Genomic DNA, 24,170 nt, shown 5'->3' on the forward strand with positions numbered 1-24,170 from the left:
AACAAATAATGTTTTGAACTCACGATTTCAGAATAAGGTGAAATGTAAATAAAAATATATAATAAAAAATTTCAAATTCAAGGAATGTTGGAAGGGAAGAAAATGGCAAACTCAAAAACCAGACCAAAACCCAACAGTGAGACTCAATCCACAGAAAATATTTCTATGTAAATAAGCAAACATTTGTTTTGAAATAAGGACTCCTTGGAATCCTGAGAGATATGGTTCTGCAAAGACTCACTATATAGGAGGGGGCAGAGCCTGAGAGCTGCCTGTTAGGGAATAACAACTGTCAAGACCACAGTGACCATTTCTAGGTCACAATAAACAATCCCTGGATAGTTAAAAAAATAAAAAAACTAAAGATCAAAGCAGGTGAAACAAATTAGGTAAAATCAGACTGTTCTCTCTATTACTTAAACTCAGTATGTTCCACATACTTGCTCCTTCAAAGTATTTGTACTGGTTAAGTTTATTATCCTGGGCACAGGAAAACAGAGTCACGGTACCAGTTGGAGGGACCTGACCTTCAAGAGCTGGCCAGGTGAGCATGATGGAATTGACTAGTTCAGGAAGAAGATTCCTCCAGTCTGTACCACAGCTTTGGGCCCAAGAGAAAGCTGTGATGACATTTCTCTTGTTTTGAAAGCAGGTATACTCAATCCTTGGTTTCTATCATTACATGAATTCCCAGAGGGTATAACTATGTTTGACAGGGAAGAGGATTTATAGCACCTCCTCCCCTCAGGAGAGTCCTGTGTGCCACCAAGGTATACAGAATGAGCAAAGTGCTGTGTTGATCAATGTGGGCCTCCATGTACTCATCACTATCATGATCTGCAAAGTGTTGATCAAACAAATCCTCAGACCCCATCAAAGGTCCCAGACGTCCTGATCCAGAGTAAACCACCAACAAATATTGCCACATACATACACACCAACCCATATCCAAACACACTTAGAATGCCAACTACATTCATGGAGGTGCCATAGAATCAGTGTATAATGAACAAATTCAGAGGAAAGAGTGATGACGTGCAGGCATTTCATTCACACACACAGTTGCAGCAAGTGTGACCACGTCCTTCCAGCTGTTGACAGGACCAAGGCTAATCCAGGAGGCTCAGGGTCAAGTACAAAAGAGGTTGACCCTAAACACACAGCACCTAGCTTATCTCCCAAGCTAATGCCTGCCAACTCTCCTTAAAATCCAGGATGAGAGGTGAAACTTTCTCGTGCTATGAGGAAATCTTGAGGTAGCAGAGAGAGAGCTCAAGACAGTGAACAGGTTACTGGGCATAATGACTACCTGTGGTCCCACTCATCATAGATATAAAGATCCAGGATTTGATAAAGTTCATCCCTCTCGAATTGATACTTCTGGATTTCAAATTTGAGTTCCTCCAGTTCCTTTAGACACTCCTCTTGCTTACTGATGACATTTTGGGACGATACCTTCCTACCAAAACCTGTAGACAGATAAACCCAAGTGAATTTGCATATTTGAACCAATGGGCAGAATAGATCATTCTGAATCCGAAAATGAGGTTGAGGAAGGGGAAATGGTAGAGACTGGGTGAATCCGTGAAAGAGCAGAAAAGCTTTCTTAAAGGTTGATTCTTAAGCTATGTCCCTGTTCCCAACCTCTAAAACCATACACGTGCCACACTCACTATTACACAACCCGCGGCACTGAAAGTTATAATATGACTGATACATAAACATCTGCGACATTGTTATATCAGATGTGGTGCAGATCATCCTGGAGTTCATAATGACTTCATAATGTTTAGCACCATCAAGCTCTAACCAAGTGTGGTCCAGCCCAAAGTGTCTGAGAACTCAATTCATGACTAGGGGTGCATCCTTCCTTGTTCTCGCCATCACACACTTATGTAACCTACAGTAATTTAGAGGATGAAGTGCTTCAACTCCCAAACATGGATGGTCACATTGTTAATCTCACAGTGCCTCCTCCTGCAAATCATTGACACTCATAGTTAAAAAGCTTCAAGAAAAGACACTGAAGTCTTACAACTTTATGGCTTTCTCTCAAATTAAAGATCAGGAACTCCTGACTCTTGGTTTGCCTTTGAAAAATCCCAAGGCTCCTGCTTGTAAGGCCTAGTCTTAGAAGGCACATCTCAAACCTACCTCCTTGAGGATGTTCCCCAACTCTGCCCACGACTCACCAAGCCTTCCCAAGAATGATTTCCTCCTTTCTGTTTCACTAGAGAGGGGGTCAGCTTCCCTCTGACCTGGTGCGGTCTCTCCTTGATCAACACTTCCCTTCCGAAATAGCCTGAGCAGCTGGCGAAACATGCCTGCTTGTGAACCCAAAGGGAACTGAAGTAATATCCCAAAGGCAGTTGGTGTCACCACAACACTGGTGACATCACAGAAGATTCTAGGGATCTCTTAGATACAATAGAGTGTCCAGTGAACGGCTTACTGGTGATGTCACTGGAAAATTCTATGGCCTACCTACTAACCAGCTCTCCCCACACTGATGAATTTATGTGGGGACCCTTTTCTCCATTCTCCCATGTGTCACTGGGAATACCATTTGGCAACCTCTATTTCAAAGCTACATATGTCTCTCTACTTCATTAGAAGTCAACAATGCCTTTGCTGGGGAGGGTTTCTTACAACCCTGAATTGGAGAACAGATTTTTCTTAGCACCCAAATCTCTAGGGACCAAGGAGGAGGGAGATTTTTCTTAAAAGTAAATCTACTACTCGAGACAATGCATGTGACATGTATTTCGATTTCTAAGCTTTTCCCTTTTTCTGGAGGCCAATATATTTCTTCTATACCTCTGAGTGTATAAAACCTGGAAATATTTGCTTACTGTGCAGTCCTTGAAAGCCGACATTGTTTCCATTTACATATCCATGTATTTCACAAAATCAATGGTCTATAATCCTATTTTTTTGCAATAAAAACTCCTTTTCCTTGGGAACATAGGGATCAACTACAGGGCATATATAAAACAATAAATTTCTGTCTGTTTTATATATTATGTAGGACATCCTCCCTTTCTCAAATATAACAAGACAATTAAATTGGACATCAGTGAGCAAATGTCAACCTGGACCTTGTGTTACTACATTGTAACTACATAACCATCACTTCTCCAATATCCTTCTCCGTGAATAGACAAGTCTAGGCATGAGAATATTGGGGACTACAACATGATCTTTTACTTGTAGCAAACATAAGAATCCGGAGGACGGGAAGGGAGTGGAATGGCCTGAGTTCAGGTTGAACCTCAATTTTAATGGGTCCATACGTTCAGGAGGGAGTCTATTTGGCATTGTGATATACGGATTCTGTCTTCTTATCATAGGTGTTATAATAATTCAACATGAATGTGTGCTATAATGCCAGCCCACCTCAGAGATGTAAGAGTGAAAATCATGTCTGACCTTTCTGGGAAGAACTCTGCCTTTTACTACCATCTGGAGTTATACAACATCACTATACAAAGCTCAGAAGAGAGGGGTGCAGATGTGCGGGCCTTAGAAGTTGAGGATCTTTTCTACTGATTAAGCCACTTGTTTTTCCTATGTAATTTTTCCCTTGCTCTTTTACTAATGGTGGCTGACTTATTTCCTGGTCTGAGGTAAACTGGAGTCCAATCTTTTGGATTACTGAACCTTCTAATTTTTGAGATGACAGTCCCACCAAGGGTCCTACTGCATACAGAAGGTATGAGTAAGTCTCAGGGGCTGGAGTAAGTTAAAAACGTCTGTGACAACAAAGAACTGATTAAGAAAACAAGAGCCCAGCTGCTCATCAAGATCACAGTTGTATGATAGTAAGAAAATGTGAATAGGGCTCAGGTGAAAAGATAAATTAATTAGGAGTTCATAGGCCTAGAAGGGTTATCCTTTGCTCTCAGTGGAGCTGCCCTTCTTTCTGCCATTCCTCACCCTCTGCCACATGACCAGAGACTTCCCCAAACAACTGGCTGGCCTTGGTCAAAGACCTGCCACAGCTTCTCCCTGTAGAATAGGACATGTAGAGTCCTTGAGGACTCACCAAGAGGTCTCCTCCACACAGGTTCCTTGTTGTCAAAGGGAAATGTTCCTGCAGAATCCTGCCATGGCATCAGGAATTTCAACCTGGCTGCTCTTGGTCCAGCTCACTGGGTGCAGGCCTGAGGCCCAGGGGTATCTGGGGAAAGAAGTAGCAGGGACTACCTCACAGCTCTCCTTTGTTGGATGCAACTACTAGGACTGTGATGGGATTTTTGTTTCTTGTGTGTTTATTAGAAATACCTACAAAGCTGATTAAAGTTGTAACATGCCTTCATACCCAGCGTGCAGAATGTTTTTAAATCGTTGTTGTTCCTGTTTTATGTTTGGATTTTGTTTTTTAATCCCCTCAGGAAATTTCCCTGTGCTTAGAATGTTAAGCACATGCTCAGGAGGGATCGATTATTCAAGTTCGGCAAAGATTTGTTCTCACCATCACTCCACAGATGATGCCATTACTTACTTTGAAATAAGAAAACAGTTATAGAGAAGTAAATTAACCTGTAAGCTATCACTGAAGAAACACATCATGATTGTGGAATGGCACCCCAGTATTTTGTATTTCCTAAGTTATTTTTATTTTAAACTTTTTTATTGGATTTTTTTGGGTACATTTCATCTTTTTTAAATCCTTAAAGGTATCTTTTATTCCTCTCGTCCCATTTACAAGGTGGAATTTCACCTGTAATTGTTAGTCTAGATAGTTTAGTCAATGGCTTAGATATCATCTTGGCCTAGTTTCCTTGGCATAAGCTGAGTTAGAAGCAGACTCAAAGGTTCAGGACTCAACAAATAATGAATTCCACTACATCTGGATACCTAGACTCACAGCCAGGAAGGGACTGTATTTCCATTCACTATTTAAAAAAAAGATGCAGTTCATTAACATGTAAAAAATTTCTCAATTATATTAAAGTGTTTACCATGGTCATACAGTTTTTCAAATACCTGGCATTCATCTTTTTCCAAAACCTAAAATATCTTTCTTATTCACATTTTTTTGATTATTTTTTGGTACTAGTACCATTTTTTTAAATTTCAGATTTTTTAATAGATATATATGTTTTATTCAAACGTTATTCCCTTTTCCCAGCTTTTGGTACATAAGCCCCCCTGCCGTGCACTCTCCCATATGTATGCTCCCCCAATCCATGCCACTTAGAAACCCCTTCCCGGACATTTCCCTGCACTCAGGGTCCAACCTTGTTAAGAACAAGGGCTTCCCCTTCCACAGGTGCCCCAGCAAGGCTATTCTCTCCTACATATGCAGTTGGACCCCTGGGTCAGTCCATGTATAGTCTTTTGCTAGTGGTTTATTTGGTTGGCATTGCTGTTCTTATGGGGTTGCAAGTCCTTCAGCTCTTTGAATCCTTCCTCTAATTCCCATAAACGGCGTCCTGTTCTCAGTTCAGCAGTTTACTGCCAGCACTGACCTCTTTATTTGACATGCCCTGTATGTGTCTCTCAGGGGAGATGTATATCCGGTCCCTTTCAGTAAGCACTTTTTAGCTTCATCAGTCTTACCTAGTTTTGGTGACTGTATATATATGGGCCACATGTGGGGCAGACTCTGAATGGCTGTTCCTTCGGTCTCTGCTTTAGATTTGGCCTCCATATCCCCTCCTATGGATATTTTTGTTCCCCATTTTAAGAAGGAGTAGGAGCATCTGCACTTTGGTCATCCTTCTTCTTGAGTTTCCTGAGATCTGTTGATTGCATCTTGGGTAATTTGAGGTTTTGGTCAATATCCACTTATCAATGAGTGCATACTGTCGATGAGGGGTGCTGAGTACCTGGAAGAGAATGGGGGACAAGAGACGCGAAGAAGGACGCCAAGACAAGAGTCTTATCAAGGTGACAATTTTATTTTTCCCCAAGGCTGAATTTGTACCATAAAAAGGGTAACAGAGAGAGGAGAGAAGTAAGAAAATTTACCCACGCCAAGGACACAATATTCGTGTGGTCAGGGAATCGGCTGATTTTGACAGGTTGTCAGAAAACTTACAGGTTTGTAATATCTATTAGTCAACAGGATGTTGGTTTTTCAGAAAGGTTACAGGTCATCACATTGGGTATCTTAACGTCACACGTTATCATATGATTATTCATCTTGACCACCACATTTGTATTAGTCTTCTGTAGCTGGCTGGGGATTTTCCATGAACCCAGTCATACTTAATGCTAACCATAATAATAACATCAATAATGGAGGGATTGGAGGCCATCGCTCCCAAGAGCATATCAAGTGTGCTTTTCTGTGATTGGATTACCTCACTGTGGATGATATTTTCTAGTTCTTTCCATTTGCCTATGAATTGAACGTAGTCATTGTTTTTGATAGCTGAGTGGTACTCCATTGTGTAGATGTACCACATTTTTCGAATAAATTCCTCTGTTGAAGGGCATCTGGGTTCATTCCAGCTTCTGGCTATTATGAATAAGGCTGCTATGAACATAGTGGATCATATGTGTTGTTGTATGTTGGAGCATCTTTTGAGTATATGCCCAGGACAGGTATAGCTGTGTGGTCAGGTAGTGCAATGTCCAATTTTCCAGGAACGTTCAGACTGATTTCCAGAGTTCTTGTACCAGTTTGCAATCCCAGCGATAATGGACGAGTGTTCCTCATTCTCCACATCCTCGCCAGCGTCTGCTGTCACCTGAGTTTTTGATCTTAGACATCCTGACTGGTGTGAGGTGGATTCTTAGGGTTGTTTTGATTTGCATTTCCCTGATGACTAAGGATATTGAGCATTTCTTTAGGTGCTTTTCAGCTATTCTATATTCCTCAGCTGAGAATGTTTTCTTTAGCTCCGAACCCCATTTATTAACAGGGGTGTTTGGCTCTCTGTACTCTAACTTCTTCTGTTTTGTGTATACTTTGGATATTAGCCCTCCATCCGATGCAGGATTGGTAAAGATTTTTTCCCAATCTCTGGGTTGCCTTTTTGTCCTAATGACACTGTCCTTTGCCTTACAGAAGCTTTTCAGTTTTATGAGGTCCCATTTGTCGATTCTTGATCCTAAAGCATAAGCCATTGGTATTTTGTTCAGGAAATTTTCCTTAGTGCTCATGTCTTCTAGACTCTTCCCTACTTCTTATCCATTACTTTTAGTGTATCTGGTTTGATGTGGAGGTCCTTGATCCACTTGGACTTAAGCTTTGTACAGGGTAATAAGAATGGGTCAACTTGCATTCTTCTACATGTTGACCTCCAGTTGAATCAGCACCATTTGTTAAAAATACTATCTTTCTTCCATTGGATGTTTTACCTCCTTTGTCAAAGATCAAATGACCATAGGTGTGTGGGTTCTTTTCTGTGTCTTCAATTATGTTCCACTGAGCTGCCTGTCTGTATGCCAATACCATACAAACTATTGCTCTGTAATACTGCTTGAGGTCAGAGATGGTGATTCCCCCAGAAGGTCTTTTATTGTTGAGTATAGTTTTGCTATCCTGGGTTTTATGTTAACCAAATGACGGCAAATTGCACTTTCTACCTTTATAAAGAATTATGTAGGAATATTGTTGGTGATGGCATTGAATCTGTAGATTGCCTTTGACAAAATGGTCATTTTTTACCATATTCATCCTGCCAATCTATGAGCATGGGAGATCTTTCCATCTTCTGAGACCTTCTTCAATTTCTTCAGAGATTTGAAGTTCTTGTCATACAGATTTTTTACTTGCTTGGTTCAAGTAACAGCAAGTTATTTTTTATTATTTGGGACTATTGTGAAGGGTGTCATTTCCCTAATTTCTTTCTCAGCCTGTTTACCCTTTGAGTAGAGGAAGACTACTGAATTGTTTGGGTTAATTTTATACTCGGACAGTTTGCTGAAGTTGTTGATCAGGTTAAGTAGTTCTCTGGTAGAATTTTGGTGTTGCTTAAGTAGACTATCATATCATCTTCAAATATTAGTGTTTTGACTTCATCCCTTCTAATTTTTTCCCTTTGACCTACTTTCATTGTTTGATTGCTATGGCTAGGACCTTAAGTACCATTTTGTACTTAAGTAGGGAAAGAGTGGGCAGCCTTGTCTAGTCCCTGATTTTAGTGGGATACCTTCAATATTCTAAGTTTAGTTTGATGTTAGGTACAGGTTTGATGTATTTTGCATTTTCCTATATTTAGATTCAGGCCTTCAATTCCTGATCTTTCCAGGACTTTATTAATGAAAGGGTAATGAATTTTGTCAAATGATTTCTCAGCATCTAATGAAATGATCATGTGGTTTTGACTTTGTTTATATGATGAATTTCGTTGATGGACTTCCGTATATTAAACCATCCCTGCATCCTTGCCATGAGGCCTACTTGACCATGATGGATGATTGTTTGGATGTGTTCTTGGATTCAGTTTGCAAGAATTTTATTGAGCATTTTTGATCAATATTCATAAATCAAATAGGTCTGAATTTCTCTACCTTTGTTGTATCCTTGTGTGGTTTAGGTATAAGAGTAATTGTGGCTTCATAGAGGGAGTTTGGTAGTGCTCTGTCTGTTTCCATTTTGCGGAATAGTTTGGACAGTATTGGTATGAAGTCTTCTATGAAGGTCTGATAGAATTCTGCACTAAATCCATCTGGTCCTGGGCTCTTTTTGGATGGGAGATGTTTAATAGCAGTTTCTATGTCTTTATGAGTTATGGGGTTGTTTCGATGGTTTATTTGTTCCTGATTTAACTGTGGTACCTGGTATCTGTATAGAAAATTGTCCATTTCCTCCACAGTTTCCAGTTTTGTTGAATATATGTTTTTGTAGTAGGATCTGATGATCTTTTTAATTTCTTCAGATTTTGTTGTTATGTCTCCCTTTTATTTCTGATTTTATTAATTTGGATACACTCTCTGTGACCTCTGGTTAATATGGCTAAGCGTTTATGTATCTTGTTGATTTTCTCAAAGAACCAGCTCCTGGGTTTGCTGATTCTTTTGATACTCGGTTTTGTTTCTTCTTATTTGATTTCAGCCCTGTGTTTCATTATTTCCTGCCTTCTACTCCTCTAGGGTTTATTTAATTTTTTCTAGAGCTTTTAGGTGTGCTGTCAAGCTGCTGACATATGCTCTCTCCTGTTTCTTTTTGCAGGCATACAGAGCTATGAGTTTTCCTCTTAGCGCTGCTTTCATTATGTCCCATAAGTTTGGGTATGTTGTATCTTCATTTTCATTAAATTCTAAGAAGTCTTTAATTTCTTTCTTATGTCTGCCATGACCAAGTTTTCATTGACTTCAACTTCCATGTATATGTGGGCTTTCTGTCCTATTTGTTGTTATTGATCAGCAGCCTTAGTCCGTGGTTTTTTGATACGAGGCATGGGATTATTTCTACCTTCCTGTATCTGTTGAGGCCGGTTTTGTGACCGATTATATGGTCAATTTTGGAGAAGGTACAATGGGATGCTGAGAAGAAGGTATATCCTTTGGTTTTAGGGTGGAGTGTTCTATAAATATATGTTAAATCCATTTGTTTCATAACCTGTTAGTCTTTCTGTGTCTCTGTTTAATTTCTATTTCCCTGATCTGTCCATTGATGAAAGTGGGGTGTTTAAATCTCCTACTATTATTGTTTGTGGTGTAATGCATGATTTTTTGAGCTTTAGAAAGGTTTCTTATTGTTTAGAGACACAACTGCTATATACTTGACAAATATAGCAATCGGCCAGAATAGAAAGCATGTGACTGTTGGCCACATGAGGATGAGTTTCTTTCAAAGATCATCATGATTTTTGGTAAGATCTTCCCTGTAATTGGTGGCATGGCTTCTCACAAACATGGTCCAGTTGTCTAGAATCTCCTCCTTGGTCAGCATCTCATCCTTGTTTTTATCTGACTCATACACCAGATGCTGGGCCTCAGCCTGTGCATGGTCATAGTCCTGAGGGAGGATCCAATGGTGAATCTCATCCTAATCCAGTTTCCCATCCTTGTTCAGATCTGGGAAATCATTGAACTGCTCCCCAGACAAAACCCAGTCGGTCTCAGGGCAATTGTCCTCGTGAGTAAAAGATGTCCACAATGTACTCATACTCGTCCACAAAACCATCCCCGTTCTTGTCGATATTCTCCAGTGTTTCCAGAACTACAATCTCCTTCATATGTTCTAAATCCTCTTAGTGCAGAAAAGCAATGAACCCGTCCTGAGTAGCTGTCAGGTCACCGTCAAGGCCTTAAACCTCCTCTCATCTCGTGGAGGAAACTTTTTAAAGTTGTGATGATCAGAGCTATCTTGGAATTCAGCAAGGTTTCCCAGGTAGTAGCCATAGGTAGCCTGCTTGTATTCTTCCCAGGAGATTTTTCATCTATGTCCCTATCATAATCCTTCCAGAGTTTAGCCACATTTTGGTTGATGTATCTTTTCTGTACCTGTTTGATCCAAACTTTCAGATCCTCAGTAGTAACAAGGTTGCATTCATCACTGTCAATTGGATCAACAATTTTCCCCAGCCTCTCCTGCTCTCGTCCAGGATTAGCTATCAAAGGTCTTGGAGTCCTCCTTGCCCAGGAAGACCTCATGATCGTACAGGAAGCTGTGCTTATGCTCTGGTGGCCACTCGCCCTGCTCTGAATTGGGACAAACCATGTGCTCCTTGCTCATCATGCTCTTGGCATGAACGCCAGGACCAGTGCCAGCAGCAGCCCATGGAGAGTCCCAGGCTGACACCATGCACCACAGTCGCGATCAAAGGGAGGCAGCAGGGAAGTAGGGGCTCAGAGCAGCTTATCCGCTGTCCCTTCCCCAGAGAGGGCTTTTGTTACATTTCGAATGTTATCCATTTTCCTGGTTTCCACAAAACCCCTTATAAAAACCCCTCCCCCTTCTACTGTGAGGGTGTTACCACACCCACCCAAACACCCAGGCCTATCTGCCTCCCTGTTCTGGTTTCCTCTACACTGGGGCATCAAGCCTTGACAAGACCAAGGGCTTCTCCTCCCATTTGTGCCCAAGAAGGCCATCCTCTTCTACATATGCAGCTGTAGCCATGGGTCTGTCCATGTGTACTCTTTGGATGGTGGTTTCGGTCCTGGGAACTCTGGGTGTTTCTTAGTGTTGTTCTTATGGGACTGTAAACCCCTTCAGCTCCCTCAATCCTTTCTCTTACTCCTCCATTGGGGACCCTGCTCTCAGCTGAATGGTTGGCTGCAAATATCTGCCTCTGTATTTGTCATCCTCTTTACCCCACTCTTTTGAGCAGATCACCACAGAGCAGCGAAGATGTATTGTCTTGGCCTGATGATGTACAGACAAATAGATGATTTCTTAATTCTTATGATGGCTCTATAAGAATTCCTAAAATTAGATTAGTAATTTTAAGCTCCCTTATAATGGGACAGCTATTATGTTTTCTCTGGTAATCAAAATTGCATTGAGAACTCTTCCTTCTTAAACTTTCACGAGTGAATTGCTTCTGCAATACCAAGCAGGCATCTACAAATTAGAACCCAATCTAAGAGGGTATAAAGCAATTAACAAAAGTTCATTAAAAGAGAACTAATGATTTACTATAGGTGCAAGGACTGAACGTAAATAATTGACTGGATTTGCCTATAGGCAATTTCACTTATTCTTTTCTCATAAAAATTACAGCTTTTAACTCTCCATGAACATGCAGAGCCAGTGACAGATGGTGACAGTTTATCCTGATGATTACTCTTCATGGATATGCATGTAAACATTCTCTGTCGTAAACTGATTATCCAACTTATGATTTGAATTCCTGTGCAAACTTGTGGTGAACTTTTCACCATGTGATGCTGTGTTCAGAAAGATATACAAATGCTGAGGACAAAGAGAGAGAAAGCTTTTTAGACAGAACTGAACTGAATAGAACAGAACTCAAGAAGAACTTAGAAGTAAAGGCATAGCGTTGAGAGTAAGGCATTGAGAGTAAGGGAATTATTGTGTCATAAGAGCAAGAGGAAAGGAGATAAGAAGAAGAGAGCAAGGAGAACCTTATAAGTCAAACTTTATGGCGGGAAACCTTTGTAGAAATTCTAGGAAAACGGAAGAACTTATAAATAAAGGTTAAAATCACTACTCTTCAGTCTTCAGCCTGGCTCACTGGCTAGCCTGTGCTCTTCAGTCAGGCTCACTGGCTAGCCTCTGCTCTTCAGTCAGGCTCACTCTCTAGCCTCTGCTCTTCAGCCTGGCTCACTGGCTAGCCTCTGCTCTTCAGTCAGACTCACTGGCTAGCCTCTGCTCTTCAGTCAGGGTCACTGGCTAGCCTCTGCTCTTCAGCCTGGCTCACTGGCTAACCTGTGCTCTTCAGTCAGGCTCACTGGCTACCCTCTGTTCTTCAGTCAGCCTCACTGGCTAGCCTCTGCTCTTCAGTCAGGCTCACTGGCTAGCCTGTTCTCTTCAGTCAGGCTCACTGTCTACCCTGTGCTCTTCAGTCAGGTTCCCGGCTAGCCTCTGCTCTTCAGTCAGGCTCACTGGCTAGCCTCTGCTCTTCAGTTAGGCTCACTGACTAGCCTCTGCTCTTCAGTCAGGCTCACTGGCTAGCCTCTGCTCTTCAGCCTGGCTCACTGGCTAGCCTCCGCTCTTCAGTCAGACTCACAGGCTAGCCTGTGCTCTTCAGCCTGGCTCACTGCCTAGACTCTGCTTTTCAGCTGGGATCACTGGCTAGCCTCTGCTCTTCAGTCAGGCTCACTGGCTAGCCTCTGCTCTTCAGCTAGGCTCACTGGCTAGCCTCTGTTCTTCAGCTTGGCTCACTGGCTAGCCTCTGCTCTTCAGTCAGGTTCACTGTCTAGCCTCTGCTATTCAGTTAGGCTCACTGGCTAGACTCTGCTTCTCAGCTGGGCTCACTGGCCTATGGGGCCCTAGCACATCGCTTAACCATCTGCTCATGACTGCCTGACCACACTGACCACCTGACTGGTCACCCTGACTTCTTAAAGTCATTCTCTAGAAAGAGCACAAGAAACCAAAGAGAAACACCACAGCAAACTTTTCCCATGGGCTCCTCTTTAACCTTAAGTGCTTTCATTATTTCTTTAAAAGAGTGAAATATAATTTCGGTTATTCATATGGCCAAGAGAGCTGTGCAGTAGTCATTGCTTTAGGGAATTTGGTGGTAAATCAAAAGATTCCTTTATTCTATCACAATGTTATCTGTATGCTGTAAGATGTATGTTTGAAAACACAACACCAAATTCCTAAAATCTAGATGTTTTAAGACATCAGCTCATGGAGAAACATAACTGCTTCCTATCTAGACTGGGCTTTTTTGCTATACTGCAGGTACAATCAATTTTCCACACTACTTCCATGATTTTCAAGAATGATTAAGAGAAAAATAAGTTGAACATAATGGCCAGAAAGGGGGTTCTGTCAAGTTGTCTTATGTGGGACAAGATACCAAAGTATGATGGTAAACCTAAAACCACCTGTTCCCAAAACTAACAGAACTTACAGAAAATACATACTTTCTTATCATTCCTCCTCCCCAATGATCAGTGATTTAATGAGCACCTACTACGATCCTAGCACTGTGCATCTAAGTGTGTAATGGTGATTAAAAAACTTAATAAAAAGCCTCATTAGGAATAAAGAAAAATGAAACATAACTTTGAAACTCAGAATTCAATATAAGCAAAACCACCACCATTTCTTCAACTGGTGATTTCTGAAAACTTCATCATTTTTTCCATGGGCTTCTATAGTAATGATACTGAGTCTTGATTTGGTAAATCACAAAAAGCAAGTCACACTTCTTTCTTGGCTCCCACAACTGTCAAAGGGAACAACACTGTTGCTGTCCATTGTGCTTCCCTATCAATCCTTTTATGGATGGTAATGAATTCCAGTCTTTTCAATGTGAAAACAGGCCACCACTTGAGGGCAAAGGTTATTAAAATTACCCAAACCGGTATATTCTGTAAAATTTTCACATAGCATTTTACTGATATCACAATGTAAATTCACCACAAATATTTAACCAATGAAAATATTGAATAGCTCTGCAAATAGGAGCGATAATCATATATACTTGAAATCAACTATTATGGAAACAAAGGACGTACTAGGAGAAAAGATACATCACTAAAAGCTACACAAGCAGCAAAAAAGACACTACATTTCTTGGTTTAAAAGTTAGATGATACACTTGATCTTTAAAGACAGGCAATATACTTGATCTTTAATCCCTTCAACTGTGCCCTGTCCACATAGAAACTGCAGTAGATGACAATCTTTTGTAAGATTTATTTATTTATATGTGAGACAATGCAGCTGTCTTCAGACACACCAGAAGAGGGCATCAGTACTCCTTACAGATGGTTGTGAGCCACCATGTGGTTGCTGGCATTTGAACTCAGGACCTCTGGAAGAACACTTGGTGCTCTTACCCACTGAGCCATCTCTCCAGCCTTCACAATGGCCTCTTACACAGCATCACAGTGGTCTATTTCACTAGATGGCTCCACGGTGATAACAGAGAAACTTTCACAGTTCCTGAGCACTTCTGAGTTCAAACACCACCAGTGCCAACTCTGTGCTGTTGGCACATTCTGACCTTCTCCTAAGGGTTGTCAGCCACAAAAGGGACAGGTTAGCACCACACAGCACTCACTGCCCAATCCTAAAAACCCCCTCGATTCTGAAAAAGCCACATTCCATGCTTGCTCCATATTTGAGGAAGCCAAATGTTGATCCGGCTCAAGGCTCTTCTTTTCTTAGCTCATCAACTTTCTTTTTCCACTTCTTGTCACAAGAAGTATTTTTTTTATGCTGCAACTACACTGCAATGTGTGAAGAAAACCAACATCAACTCTGGGTGTCACCTCTTGAAATTTAAAATTCACAAAACAATTCATGGCTTTCTAATCAGCACCATGAAAAATAAACAAAAACAAGCAAAACCATTCCAAAGGAACTTGCTGATCTGGAGGCCTGCTCATAGCAGGTAGGAAAGAATTAAATTATGCAGAACTGTAATCTCTCAGAGCTTTGGAGGCTAAAAAAGAGGAAATCTCTGTTTATGTTCCCTTTTCCCGAGTAATTGAAGGAGGGTATTTTACATCTTCCAAATACAATCTCTTGCAAGGGGCAACCAATTTCAAAGTAGATCAGAAGAAATCTATTAAATAATACATTCATTGCCTGAGGTTTTAAGAAAATATTTGCCCACGATCCCAGTCCTTTAACAGCACACTCCAGATTACCTCTCCACTCTTTCCCAATGCCATGGGCTTTCCAATCCCTGCTTCAGCTCTCCATACATCCCTGAACCCTCCCTTCCCCTACCCAATGGGCTCACTTTGCATTGCCTCCTTCTGCCACTGCTTTCCCAGGACAGGGGGAAGGGGGGCGGGGGGGCAGGGCCAGAACCAGCCAAGGAGGGACATGGGTCTCCTACCTACCTTGATTCTGCTGCTCTGGCGGTGCAGCCCGCCCTGCTTGCTGCTTGCTGTCCCTGGGGACCAGACCGAGGTCCGGCTAGGGGTCCGGGCAAGCGCCAGGCCTCGAGGTCCCCTGGCAGGGCTGGCCTGGGCTTCTTCCCTGGACACTGCGAGGCTGCAGTCTCTGTTGGAAACCCCACCACTGTCATAGCGCGCCTGCCCCAGGCGGAGCTGACCCCCAAAGCCGCTAAGGTCCCCTTCCCTGGTCTCTTCTTCTGCTTTTTCTTTTCTTTTTTTCTTTCTCTTTTTGTTCGCGACCTGGCGCCTGCGAAGAGCTCGTCTCCAGGAAGGAGGACATCGTGCAGGCAGAATCACCTCTGGGCCCTGCCGGGGTCCGAGAGGGAGAGAGAGGAGTCAGCTTGGGCCGCGGCGCCCCGGCTGCCAGCGCCTGCGGAAGGAAAACTCGCCCAGGCACACGCGCTGCTGCGGGCGCCAAATATAACGCGCGCGCCCCGCCCCCTCAGTCCCCGCGCTCACCCACGAGCTCCGCGTGCCCTGAGGCCCGGCTCGGGCGCGGTCGAACGGCGGGGTGGGAAGGACACATGTGCCCACTCCGTGGGGCAGACAACAGGGCGAGGGGCGACACCGGGAGGCCTGTGGTGCGGAGCTCCGGGCTCCGTCCAGGCGGGTCAGTCCCCTCTCAGGGCTCTGAGGAGGCACAGGGCGGCTTCTGCGGCCCCCAGGCCCAGCGTGACCTAACTGTGGCCATAGCCTCAGGAGCTCCCAGCTGCCCCAGGCTGGAGGCTTGGGCATGGCGATTGTGGTTGCCACTCTCCTAGGCTGGCTCAGCAGGGCGCAAGCCACCACCTGCTGTCCTCACCTGAAGGCATCCTGAGAGCCCACATCCAGCAGGAGAGCCTCAGGGCACAGGGCCATGGTCTTGGGTCTGCACCTTGTTGCCAGCCCCTCACATATATGGCAGCATCACACATATGGCTCCTTCTACCAACCGCCACTAATTACCATTTGGACATTCCATCACAGTGTTCTCAAGAAGAAAGATGCAAACAAACACGAAAAGAATGAAATTTAAAATCTTTTTTATCAGGCTGGAGAGATGGCTTGGTGGTTAAGAGCGCTGCTTCTCCAGTGCTCTCAAGTTCAATTCCCAGCAACTACATGGTGACCTACAACTATCTGTAGTGGGATCCAATGCCCTCTTCTGTCTGAAGTTCTCTTCTGACATGCAGGCACACTCGCAAACAGAGTGCTCATGTACATAAATAAATAAATCTTTAAAAATAAAACCTTCTAATCAGTTAATGTATCTACATCTAGAAGCTAGAAAAGGGTCACAGCAATATTAAAAATAATTCAGAAATGGTAAAGGGATGTACGAGAGTCACAAAATTCATTGGGCAAGATGGTGTATGCCTGGAATCCCAAAACTCAGAAGGCTGAGGTAGGTGGATTGCCTTGAGTTCAAGGCTAGACTAAAGTGTGAGACCTTGTATTAGAAAACAAAACAATTGGGGAGGGGATGGAGAGAGAGACAGAGAGACAGAGAAAGACAGAGAGGGAGACAGAGACAGAGAGCCAGCGCCAGAGAGAGACAGAGACAGAGAGAGAGAGAGAGAGAGAGAGAGAGAGAAAGAGAGAGACCTCGACATCATTTCTTGCACTGATGACAAGCTACTGAAGAATGTGAATGTCTCCTACCAAACACTGAGATAATGCCAATGATAGAATGGGTTTCTTATTAAGATATCATAAAATGTAGGTGGAAAAGTAAAGGAATGTATAATAAGTAAAAGAGAAATCCTAAATTTGGAAAGCCTAAATTTAGAAGACTGTATAAGTTTAAGTCATAGGGGAGGGGATGAGACGATGTGGGGGAGAGAATAATCAGAATAAATTATATATGTGTATGAAAATGTTAACTAAGAGCAACCAATGAAAAGAGAAGAGCAGGTTTATTTTACGATGAAATTGAGTTCCCATATGACACTATATAACATTTTGTGAATGGATTATATGAATTATCTGCAATAAAAAAATCAATTGTTATTAAAGATGTGGTTGTGTTCATATTAATTTCAAGTGTTTTAAATTCTTTTTTTACTTGCCTATTTATTGATTGATTTTTTTTAAGATAGGGTTTTCCTATGTAGACCAGGTTGACTCAAAAAAGAGACCCACCTGCCTATGCCTCCAAAGAGTTAGGATCAAAAGTGTATACACACACATGAAATTTACATTCTTAAAGTCATAAAAAATTACAGCTATCAACTTGGTACAATTATTGAACAGTGATCAAGTGAATAGAAATATCAGAAACAAATTTAAGGCATTAGGTTACTGTTGTTTAAAGGATCTTGAGCAGCATATATATTTCAAATCATCCAGGAGATACATTGTGAAAAAAAAATGAAACTGGGTAAAGATGATTTAAATTTTTTTAATCTATTAAAAATTTTAAAGTGCATTCGATATGAAAGTGTAAGTGATATACTTCACACTTTTGCTTATATACCATCTTCAATTTTATGTGCATTCTGCAAATATTGTCCATGTTTATTCAGGCTCTTATTATTTCCCCATGACTGATAACATTCACAGAAATCATATTGAGCAAACTGTATATGTTGACGTATAATAGAATTGTATTCTACACAGTATAGCATAGAAATATGTATACATAACTTCTCATATGTGTGTATATACATATGTAGATGGCTCAAGAAAATGAGTATCACTTTATCATTGTGGTATTATTTTCATCAAAATCCTGAGAACATTGAAATGGCATCAAATAGTGACCAGATCTGCAAAAAAATCCACAAAATAAACTCTTACAAAGAATCTAAAGATACTGGCAAAAGATGCAAAAATATTAAAGTCTCAATGAAATATAAAGTCCAGATGAAATTCTGTATAATATTTTCTCAACTCTAGGATAATGTATTTTTGTACAACTATCAATAAAAGGCCTGAATTTTGAAGAATTCAAAAGTAGTGCAGTATAATTATGCAGTGGTCAATACTGTTGCATACCATTTTACATAACTGCATACACTCTTGTTCTTTTGTTCCGTGGTCTAGCGACGAACTCGGGTAGATTTATGGGGAACCATTGCATAGTAGACTTGAACTGGATTAATTTGGGGGTGAGTAAGTCATATTTTGGTAACGTTGCTTTAAAAATAAACCGTTGGATATTAGTACAGCAAGTAATTCTCCCTGAAGGAAAAACCAGACACCAAGAACCTAGACCACTGCTGTCCATGAGAAATTTGTAGATGATAGAAATATTCTATATCTGCAGTGTTTCTGGCTATGGATTCTGGCTGGCTGTTTGCCTCCTGGTTTGCCTGATGTGACTAAAGATGCAGATTTTAGTTCTAAGTTTAGTTCATCTCAAATAGCCATGTGTGACCAGTGGATGCCATTTGAACAGTGTAGCCACAGAAAACTGAAGCAGTGTAACCAAAGACTCACGTAGGAGTCAGTTGACCTCCTAGAAGTGACTTGGGAAAACGTTGGCAATGATAGCCACTACTTAACTACTAAATATATTGACTCATCAGTCCCAAAGACAACTCAGTGAATTAAACACTCGTTATCATCCTCACTGTGCAGATAAGGGAACTGAGTCACACAAAGGTAAAATAACTTCTCCAGGGTTGAACATCTAACGGGTGTGAGAGCCAAGCTTTGAGTCCAACTACAAAGTAGATCGGCATATAATGGGTTGGTCTGTGCTGCTGTATATTCAAATGCTAAATTCTGTACCCTAAAGCCTGGTTGCTCCAACACAAGGAGATCCTCATGTATACCAGATTTTTTTTTGCCTCCTATGTTATCCCTGATTGGTTAATAGAATCCTTACAACAAGGGCTGTGCAGAAGAGAGGGGACAGAGCAAAGTTTCCCTGGGCCTGGGGACTCAGGCAGGGTCCACGAGGAGAGAGAAAGGACATGGGAGGAGAAGGAAGGAGACACCACCCCATAGGGTAGGTGGATCGTGAGTGTATTGCCATGAGGGCCAGCCTGTCAGAACAGGAGTGGTCCAGGCAGAGCATGGCAAGCAGTACCTCGGGGTTATGGACAGGGAAGCAGAAAAAATAGCACAGAGGGTTGATGTCTGCCCAGCTCTAATGCTTTAAGGCTTATTATAAATCTAAAAGTTTTGTGTCTTTTATTTGGGAACTAAATGATCTACGGTGGGTTAGAAACCCCCTAATAATATTTACTGTAGCAATGGTCACTCATTTATTGTGGTATTTTAAATATAACACACATTGAATCTCACAATTCAGGTGCAAGGCTTTTTATGTTCCCAATGTGACTGTACACCTGAGGTCATGTCTAGGTATAGAGACAGAACATGGCAGAAATACCTAGAACATTTTAAGGTCACCACACCGACCAAATGAAAGCCACAGGCTATACAGACTATGATGGATGAGGAGAAGGCTTAGTGCTCTCTGGGAGTCCCCTTCCCTAGCCTTGGGATAAGACTACCAGTAAGCCAAGACATATTCCTCTTTCATTTCTCACAGAGCCAGGGGTAGACCCACATATATGATTTCTTTGCCTGCAGTGTATTTTTCCAAGCGCTGCCCTTTTTGAGGACTTGGCAAAGGTAAGCACCGTCAGTGGAAGGACAGCATATAAATTCTGTATATCTCTGCTCTGACAGCATGTAGCACAGTCCTATCAAGTACTGGAAGCCTTGCTGGAAAGATTAATCAACCTCCAAGATCAAATGGAAGCAACCCAATGGCCACATGGCTGTAAATCAAGTCTGAAACCATAGCCCATTATGGAAGTTCATCCTTGGATCTTATGTCAAAGAGCATTAGCTCCCACAACTGTCAAAGGGAACAACACTGTCGCTGTCCATTGTGCTTCCCTATCAATCCTGCTATGGATGGTAATGAATTCCAGTCTTTTCAATGTGAAAACAGGCCACCACTTGAGGGGAAAGGTTATTACAATTACCCAAACCGGTATATTCTGTAAAATTTTCACATAGCATTTTACTGATATCACAATGTAAATTCACCACAAATATTTAACCAATGAAAATATTGAATAGCTCTGCAAATAGGAGCGATAATCATATATACTTGAAAACAACTATCATGGAAACAAACGACATAATAGGAGAAAAGATACATCACTAAAAGCTACACAAGCAGCAAAAAAGACACTACATTTCTTGGTTTGAATGTTAGGTGATACACTTGATCTTTAAAGACAGGCAATGTACTTGATCTTTAAGCCCTTCAACTGTGCCCTGTCCACATAGAAACTGCAGTAGATGACAATCTTTTGTAAGATTTATTTATTTATATGTGAGACAATGCAGCTGTCTTCAGACACAACCGAAGAGGGCATCAGTACTCCTTACAGATGGTTGTGAGCCACCATGTGGTTGCTGGCATTTGAACTCAGGACCTCTGGAAGAACACTTGGTGCTCTTACCCACTGAGCCATCTCTCCAGCCCTCACAATGGCCTCTTACACAGCATCACAGTGGTCTATTTCACTAGATGGCTCCAGGGTGATAACAGAGAAACTTTCACAGTTCCTGAGCACTTCTGAGTTCAAACACCACCAGTGCCCACTCTGTGCTGTTGGCACATTCTGACCTTCTCCTAAGGGTTGTCAGCCACACAAGGGACGGTTAGCCCCAGACAGCATTCACTGCCCTATCCTAAAAACCCCCTCGATTCTGAAAAAGCCACATTCCATGCTTGCTCCATATTTGAGGAAGCCAAATGTTTGATCTGGCTCAAGGCTCTACTTTTCTTAGCTCATCAACTTTCTTTTTCCAGTTCTTGTCACAAGAAGCATTTTTTTATGCTGCAACTACACTGCAATGTGTGAAGGAAACCACCATAAACTCTGGGTGCCACCCTTGAAATTTAAAATTCACAAAACAATTCATGGCTTTCTAATCAGCACCATGGAAAATAAACAAAAACAAGCAAAACCATTCCAAAGGAACTTGCTGATCTGGAGGCCTGCTCATAGCAGGTAGGAAAGAATTAAATTATGCAGAAGTGTAATCTCTCAGAGCTTTGGAGGCTAAAAAAGAGGAAATCTCTGTTTATGTTCCCTTTCTACGAGTAATTGAAGGAGGGTATTTTACATCCTCCAAATACAATCTCTTGCAAGGGGCAACCAATTACAAAGTAGAACAGAAGAAATCTATTAAATAATACATTCACTGCCTGAGGTTTTAAGGAAATATTTTCCCATGATCCCTGTCCTTTAACATACAATGGAAACATTACAGGGAGTGTGCCACCAGGCTAAGCTGCCTCTGAAATGCCTGTCCTGCCCTGGCAGGTACAGGCCATTTAATTCCAAGTCATCTGGAGAGGTGTGACAGCCCCAAGTTGCTCTGGGGATGTCAGAGCACAGCTCTCATGCACACTCCAGAGCACCTCTACACTCTTTCCCAATGCCATAGGCTTTCCAATCCCTGCTTCAACTCTCCATCCATCCCTGAACCCTCCCTTCCCCTACCCAATGGGCTCACTTTGCATTGCCTCCTTCTGCCACTGCTTTCCCAGGGCGGGGGTGGGGGGGCCCAGAAGGAGCCTAAGGACTGGCGCTGGTCTCCTACCTACCTTGATGATGCTGCTCTTAAGGTGCAGCCCGCCCTCCTTGAGGCTTGCTGTCCCTGGGGACCAGACCGGAGGTCGGGCAGGGGTCCGCGCGGGCGCCAGGCCTCCAGTTCCCCAGGCAGGACTAGCCTCGGCTTCTTCCCTGGAAACTGCTTGGTGGAGTCGCCCTTGGAAACACCGCCGCTGTCTTAGCGCGCCCTCCCGTGGCCGAGGTGACCCCTAACCCCGTTACCTCCCCCTTCTCTGTCAGCTTCTTCTGATTTTTCTTTTCTTTTTTTTCTTTTCTCTTTTTGTTCGCGACGTGGCGCCTGCTAAGAGCTCGTCTACAGGAAGGAGGACATCGTGCAGGCAGAATCACCTCTGGGCCCTGCCGGGGTCGGAGAGGGAGAGAGAGGAGTCAGCTTGGGCGGCGGCGCCCTGGCTGCCGGCACCCGCGGAAGGAAAACTCGCCCAGGCACACGCGCTGCTGCGTGCGCCAAATATAACGCGCGCGCCCGGTCCCCTCAGGCCCCGCGCTCACCCACGAGCTCCGCGTGCCCTGAGGCCCGGCTCGGGCGCGGTCCTACGGCGGGGTGGGAAGGACACGTGTGCCCACTCCGGGGTGCAGGAACACCGGGAGGCGCGACACGGGGAGGCGCGTGGTGTGGAGCTCCGGGCTCCGCTCAGGCCAGTCAGTCCCCTCTCAGGGCTCGGCGGAGGCCGGGGTGGCGTCTGCGGCCCCCAGGCCCACCGTGACCTAACCGCGGCCATCGCCTCCGGAGCTTCCAGCTGCCCCAGGCTTGAGGCTTGGACATGGCGATTGTGGTTGCCACTGTCCTAGGCCGGCTCAGCAGGGTGCAAGCCACCACCTGCTGTCCTCACCTGAAGGCATCCTGATGGGGCTGAGAGCCCACATCCAGCAGGGGAGCCTCAGGGCAGGGGGCCATGGTCTTGGGTCTGCACCTTGTTGCCAGCCCCTCACACATATGGCAGCATCACACATATGGCTCCTTCTACCAACCGCCACTAATTACCATTTGGACATTCCATCACAGTGTTCTCAAGAAGAAAGATGCAAACAATCACGAAAAGAATGAAATTTAAAATCTTTTTTATCAGGCTGGAGAGATGGCTTGGTGGTTAAGAGCGCTGCTTCTCCAGTGCTCCCAAGTTCAATTCCCAGCAACCACATGGTGACCAACAACTATCTGTAGTGGGATCCAATGCCCTCTTCTGTCTGAATCTCTCTTCTGACATGCAGGCACACTCGCAGAGTGTTCATGTACATAAATAAATAAATCTTTAAAAATAAAACCTTCTAATCAGTTAATGTATCTACATCTAGAAGCTAGAAAAGGGTCACAGCAATATTAAAAATAATTCAGACATAACATGGCAGAAATACCTAAAACATTTTAAGGTCATCACACCGACCAAATGAAAGCCACAGGCTATACAGACTACGATGGATGAGGAGAAGGCTTCGTGATCTCTGGGAGTCCCCTTCCCTAGACTTGGGATAAGACTACCAGTAAGCCAAGACATATTCCTCTTTCATTTCTCACAGAGCCAGGGGTAGACCCACATATATGATTTCTTTGTTGCAGTGTTTTTTTATCCAAACGCTGCCCTGTTTGAGGACTAGTCAAGGGTAAGCATCATCAGAGGAAGGCCAGCATATAAATTCTGTATATCTCTGCTCTGACAGCATGTAGCACAATCCTATCAAGTACTGGAAGCCTTGCTGGAAAGATTAACCAACCTCTAGGATCAAAAGGAAGCAACCGGAGGGCCACATGGCTGTAAATCAAGTCTGAAACCATAACCCATTATGGAAGTTCATCCTTGGATCTTATGTCAAACAGCAGTAGCATCGAAAAGAAAAACAAAAGTGAAATGGCAAGGTGACGGGTAATGACCCCATGGCAAGGATATCTAAGTCATGTGGAAAGATCCCAGTGCAAAGAGATCTAGCAAACATACATGTCCATGAAGCTTTCACCAAGAATCCCCATTCTGTGTTCTAAAACATTATATATATATACACACACACACAGTGAATCCTCATTCATGGTCAGCTACAGGGATTGATTCTCTGGGAACCTGACTTTGAGACTGAGATAGATATATAAAGGTATTTGACAAGTGCTCTTGGGGACAATGGCTGTGA

The 24,170-nt window shown here is 43.0% G+C and overlaps 1 protein-coding gene and 1 pseudogene across 7 annotated transcripts in view; both read right to left on the minus strand.

Annotated features, from left to right (window-relative positions):
• Positions 1–22,439, minus strand: part of LOC148003365 (disks large homolog 5-like) — a 32,473-nt gene extending 10,034 nt beyond the window's left edge. For 2 of the 7 annotated variants that reach the window (XM_087568497.1, XM_087568495.1), the window contains exon 1: positions 15,403–15,777. In XM_087568497.1, coding sequence (XP_087424623.1) covers positions 15,403–15,590 — 188 coding nt within the window. In that variant the 5' untranslated portion in view covers positions 15,591–15,777. Of the gene's footprint in view, positions 1–1,309; positions 1,470–2,192; positions 2,385–4,045; positions 4,181–15,402; positions 15,778–22,024 lie in introns of those variants that run through there. The other 5 variants (XM_087568496.1, XM_087568498.1, XM_087568500.1 and 2 more) reach the window with 5 other exon arrangements.
• LOC148003366 (reticulocalbin-1 pseudogene) lies at positions 9,209–10,708 on the minus strand (annotated as a pseudogene).
• Positions 22,440–24,170: the final 1,731 nt, after the last annotated feature.

The sequence above is a fragment of the Rattus norvegicus genome, chromosome 9 (assembly GCF_021556685.1).
Source record: "Rattus norvegicus strain SHRSP/BbbUtx chromosome 9, alternate assembly SHRSP_T2T, whole genome shotgun sequence".
Lineage (NCBI taxonomy): Eukaryota > Metazoa > Chordata > Mammalia > Rodentia > Muridae > Rattus > Rattus norvegicus.